General features: G+C 27.9%; 1 protein-coding gene across 1 annotated transcript; it reads right to left on the bottom strand.

The window, feature by feature from the left end:
* Positions 1–1,708: 1,708 nt before the first annotated feature.
* LOC100568807 (cell wall protein DAN4-like) lies at positions 1,709–5,506 on the bottom strand. The gene is made up of 3 exons (XM_029491100.1): positions 4,447–5,506; positions 4,202–4,356; positions 1,709–2,230 (listed from the first exon to the last, which is right to left on the bottom strand). Exons 1-3 carry the CDS (start codon positions 4,459–4,461, stop codon positions 1,933–1,935), a joined length of 468 nt encoding a protein of 155 aa, XP_029346960.1. The 5' UTR covers positions 4,462–5,506; the 3' UTR covers positions 1,709–1,932.
* Between the last annotated feature and the right edge of the window lie 486 nt (positions 5,507–5,992).

Raw genomic sequence — 5,992 nt, 5'->3', positions numbered from 1 at the left:
AATAATAATACAAATGTATAATATAATTTATTATTATATTATTATTAATATTGTATGAGCGTTCGTACGAATAATGACCACGATTAATTAAATTACACGTTATCAATCGTCAAAATTAAAATTATATACAAGTTGTTACAATTCTTAGACAATATTATTTTGTTTGTATATAGATACTTAAAAAAATATATATTTTATACATAGCCGAAATCTATTTAATAAAATAAATTTTACAACTTTGAAGGAGACTGATAAAAGGTGATTTACCAAGCATGCTCATTGTTCATCTCATTTTTTCTTCAGTAAATGCTGCAGTTATTATTGAAATAATATTATTATTACTGCAAATATTTAAATATTCTAAAAATAAAAATTTGAATGAATTCAATGTAAATGAAAAAATGGGGATGAGCATGCATGTGAATCAAACCCTGTTTGATTAATAATTTGTAACGACTTTGCAATATTACACCATACAGTGAATAAAAACAGTTTTATTTAATATTCATTAGGCATTTAGGTTAGGCATTATATTATATTTTATTTGAATAGGTAACAAGTATTTTTTGTATATCTATATAATAAAATATAAATTGTTATACCTATATGTATTAATTTGTAAGAACGACGATTTAAAAAGTGGACACGTCAAATTATGTATTTGATATTAATTAATAATTACAATTTATATTGTTAATTATTATTGTACAATTATTGTTACGCAGTTGCGACTGTCGACGAATAACAATTCCGATGAAATAATATTAATAGTAATCAGTGCAACAAAAACCGCAGGAGTAGCCGGGACAATGTCCCTGTAAAGGGGCCACTTAGTGTTGGTTCAGGGGCCCCGCCACCATCTAGGTCACTGCATTAGGTTCGCATCATGTCCAAGTAAAATTATATTAAAGTTATTGAATATATTTATTTTTATAATTTTACTGTTATTAGTTATTATTTTATCAGAACGGGGCCCTCTGGATTGCATATTATAATATTTATATAATAGCTTAATGCTATAATATTACAGATAAAATTATTTTAGTGTTTAATGAGTTATTGTTATGTATACGATTAGTATTCCCAATGGCGTCCGCAGGAATTTAACAGGGGGAGGCGGGCACAATATTTTCCTTTTTAAATTTTTTGTTTCAATATCCGATTAGTGATTAAGTATTGTTTGTGACATGTTTTCTTTCGTATAGGTAGGGATTGTAAAAACTATTATACATAAATAGTTAGTTAAAACTTTATATGATATATTGGTAGGTAAATAGGTTATATACAAATTATTTCATTGGGTGACTGACTGTCTTGGCTCAGAATCGTTTTTCGTTTGAACTTCAAATACTTAAAAAAAAACGTGATTACGGATCTTTTATATTTGTCCACTGCTATTATAACAACTTATAAATTATAATGAACCTTTTATTCGGTTTTCAAGCTTTTTGAACCAACGAATTAAATGTTATTTACGTTTTAAACTTATGGGAACTTTTTTCCCCTCATAGTACTAATTAGATTCACTTTCCCGCCAGAAAATGATATTGAAGACAATTTAAGCATTTTTACTGTCCCAAAAGGTGATCCCAACAGACACACACAAAAAAAAGCACATTGTAAGATCAATACATTCATCGCTCTACTCAAAATCTAAAATTATGTTATTCTCATAAACAAAATAGTTTTTCTTTTTTTCGTATTAACTATTATTATAAAGAGTGTATTTTTATTTTTATTTATTTTTAAAGATAAAAACGGAAACCGTCATAAGACATCGGTACGCGCGGTTGAGTACAAAATTCAAAACGATTTTTAAATAATATTTAACGATGGTAAGCGACATGAGAGTATAATAGTAGTGTACTCGTGTAGTACAGCAGTATGCAGAGGCAAGAAAGTTAATATCGAAGAAAAAATAAATTTGAAGGATCAATTTCTGGTGCCAGACATTGTCGACGTAGTCGAGATCGTCACCGAAGATGTGGTTGTCGACGACATCGAAGTCGGCGTCGATGTTGACGTGGCGGTCGTCGAATTTGTCATAGTTGTTGTTGTCCTTGTATTCGTAGTCATGGTCTTGGTGATGGATTTAGTCGCCTGGTCATTCTTTGTCGGTTCGGAAGGAGTTTCGGTGGCGTTACTTATAGTAGTTCCTTCAGGTGTGGCGGCAAACGAATCATTTTTTATTAAATTCATTGAAGACTCAACGTTCGGCCAATCTGTTAAACTAAAAAAACTAATATCATATATAGGTAGGTAATATCATAGGTACGACACAAATTGGTCTAAATTCAATTATAAAATCTATGAAGCACCTATAATTGTATAGTATCTATACTTAAAACAATTATTTTAAAAACTTTTATCAATTTTTAAATTAATCCTCTTTTTATAATTTGTAAGATTTAATCAAAAATTTCAGTAGTTTCTGACATTTATTTACAATTTTTATCGGTATGATCTTTTAAATTTTTAGTTTTTATGACGAAAACATACATTTTTAATACTCTAAAGCTTAATATTATTTGGGGCATTTCGAAGGATAAAAATCATATTTTGGAAGAGTATCTAACTTAAGTAACTAATAAGTATTTGAAGTTTAAATAAGCATAGTACAATAGATCAACATTTTGCGGGGTACTCCTGGGGTCCTGTGCCACTCAACTCCCCTCATTTAAACGCCTGGGTATCAATAACTCATAAATTACGTGTCCAAAAAAATATTCTTCTTTGAAATAAGGAATTAAAAATGTGTGTTCTTTTTAAAAAAGGATACAAATAAGTTAAACATTATATTAAGAAAAATAGTAAAAATATTTTTTTCAAAAGCGTTTACTGTAACGATAAAAAAAAATATGGTCAAAATCGATAGTACACACTACACAGTTTTCGAAATAATGAGTGATTTTTGTTAACAATAAAATAATAAAATAATCACCCAGATACAGTATACACTATGTCACTCTATAATATATATAGATTGTTAGATTGATTGTATAGGTACTTATGTTTTAGACTTTAAAACGGTTTAAAATCCAAATTTATATCATGATAAAAACTCTTTGTTTGTTCTCTCGTCAAATGGAAACAATATCACATTATCATATTATTTGTTTGATCGCGCCGGCAGTTACACCACCACTACAATTGTATTGTTATCAAGAGTCAACCAGTCCACAATATAAAAATGTTTGTATAAATATTAATCATGTTCATCTATAATAAATAACATGTAATCTGAACTTGTATTAATTTTGACCTATGCTTAAAGTTAAGTAACAAACGCAGACGTCTTAGGGCATACATTTATAGTGCATCATCTTAAAGTATTCTAATGCATAAAAACCCTAGACATAAAAACATTAACGAAATTTTTAAATTTATTGAGTTATGTTTATATTTATTTATCATTTTAATTTGACAGAAATCAATCTTGCAAGAATAAATAAATATGTAATACTGTTTTATATGTAATCTATTGGTTAAATAATATATCAAATCTAAAAACAAAATAAAAAATGGTTAAATGTGTTTTTATAAAATATTAACCAAACAGTTATTTTCGTTAAAAACATCATAGTAAACGGATTAAAACTATTTTGTTTTTGAAATGGAAAAATAACCCACCCAGGCCATAATAAATAATATTATGGTAACATGACAAAATTGTGTAACACGGGGTAATGTATAGACAATTTAGATACATAACTGTGTCGAATATCGTTTCAAGAAATAATTGCATAATAATAATATTATGATGTGGGTAGTTCAAGGAGCACCACTCTTTACCATTATTTTGTCGCTATCTTCGACCTATTTGGTGAAAGTTAAAATAATATGATAACTACATATTATATTTATTTATTTATATTATAATAATGCATTTTTCGGGTTCCACGATTAACTCGCGTAGTTATAAGACACGTTCAGAGACCAAATGTTAAATCGGTACAAATTAGAAACTGCCAATTTTCAATATTTAAACATATAAACAATAGCAAAGCACTTAGAAGCAGCGCATTACATTTTAAAAAATTAATGATAGCGATAGCGAGCTACTTTTTTGGGAGAGAAACAGTAGCATTGGAGCGTTAAAAAAAAAACTAGAAACTAGTAACGTCCCTTAATTACAAATAAAAAATTGATTTTTGAAAGTCTGGTTCGGTTAAATCACTCATTACATAGTTTTAATACTCACTCGACATTATCGTGAATGTATTTTATTTCGTTTTCCGGGTTATCGTTCAAATCCAAAACGATGGTCATAGTTTCGTCGCGTTGCACAGGATCGGCTATTGAAGTCGATCCGAGTAATGATATGACGAATATGGGTAACATGTATATCGCAAAAACCTAAAACAAAAAATCAACAATAATTATGAATGTATTACTACAATGTTAGACGTTTTCTGTATTGTATTAATATCGAAATAAATATCTCACATTGAATTCGGCCATTTTAACTTTTGACGTTAACCGAATTTAAACGTAGGTAGTCTATTATTGAATGTCTAATACTGCTACTGAATTACCTATAATAGCACATTTGAGATGTCAAAAATATTGACAAATATTATGAATACAATACATTTATAAGCGTATTGTTTGAATACCTAGGGGTCATACTTCAGACAATAAAAACATGAAATTATAAAACATCGTGACACATTATCGATTTAAAGGACCAAAGTTGTTACTTATTAGGTATTTAGGTACCTACCTATTATGTTATTATTATTATTATTATTAAATGTTATTTCTTATTAGTTATGACTTATGAGTGTAATGATAAATTAAGTAGGTAACTTAGTACGAGGTCCATTTCCATTCCATCTCATTATTGATATTGGATTCACAGAGTACTTCAAAAGTTCAAAGGTTTAAAATTGATATTGAGATATTTTTTTTTTAAATAATAGGGAACTAACCTGTCTAACATTAATGTAAAAATTAATCTTACCGTACACCATGTCACCGTGCACACTATAATATCGGCAATTATATGTTAATGTATATTGAGTTCTAAATTATTAAATTAAGAAATATTTATAATTTATTTTTGTTTAAAATCATTGTATACAGGTAGAGGTAGATATAATAGGAGCAGTGGCCTAACGAGGATTTTTCTTTGAGGGGTGGGGGCGCGAGGAATAGTCATTAAATTATGATGTGTTCTGAGGATGTGAAAATTGTAGAGCCTATATAAGGTGTATAACTACATGTATATTAATTATTTAGTCATTGTTAGCACTCAGAGAATAGGTATAGGATCTCTACCCTTAGGCATTTATAATTCAAATAAAACAAAAATTGTATTAATCTACCTATCAACATTAATAATTTGTAAAAATGGTTCAAGTTTAATAAATACTAGAACAAATATTGAGTACATCTATTTTATATTTTTGAGCAACCATTGTTAAGGACAATTAACCTAAGTATAAACATTTTATTAACTGAGAAACTATACATTAAAATTTTGAATTAAGTACATGAATATTTTCAAAAAAAATTATCCACTCAATAATTTACAGTAAAAAAGGTGGTTCTCATTTGGAAAACAGAAGTTTGTATCGCCACAGCTCACAGTACACTCCTTAAGTAGGCAGTAAAATATCGTCTTTTAGCTTATTTAAAAATTCCAAAAAATCATAATTTGAATATAAATCCATTACCAAAGGAAAAAATGGGGATGAGCATGCTTGGTGAATCATCATGTATAACATTATAAAATCACTTTTACAACATAACAACAATATTATTTTATATAATATACAATACATAGGTTCATCAACAACACTCACATTTAATGTTACACAATCAAAAAAAACTTGAATGTATTTTAAAACTTTTCTGAAATTTCGAGAAGGGCAAAGCCTTAAATTGCCATATTATTATTTGAGCCACAATGAAATATGTCTTTAGTTTGTACAATTATAAACAGTTGAATAATTTTGTCAAAAATAAAAATACCTGACTGTTTTTATTA

This window comes from Acyrthosiphon pisum, chromosome A3 (genome assembly GCF_005508785.2).
Source record: "Acyrthosiphon pisum isolate AL4f chromosome A3, pea_aphid_22Mar2018_4r6ur, whole genome shotgun sequence".
In the NCBI taxonomy this organism is placed as follows: domain Eukaryota; kingdom Metazoa; phylum Arthropoda; class Insecta; order Hemiptera; family Aphididae; genus Acyrthosiphon; species Acyrthosiphon pisum.
The sequence above is the reverse complement of the archived record's forward strand: the minus strand, read 5'-3'. Positions and strand labels throughout refer to the sequence as shown.

Bases quoted from the DNA above. Each gene is read 5' to 3' on its own strand.
- LOC100568807 (XM_029491100.1), bottom strand. The intron at 2,231-4,201 runs GTGAGTATTAAA...TAGTTTTTTTAG, and splicing joins TACATTCACGATAATGTCGA to TTTAACAGATTGGCCGAACG.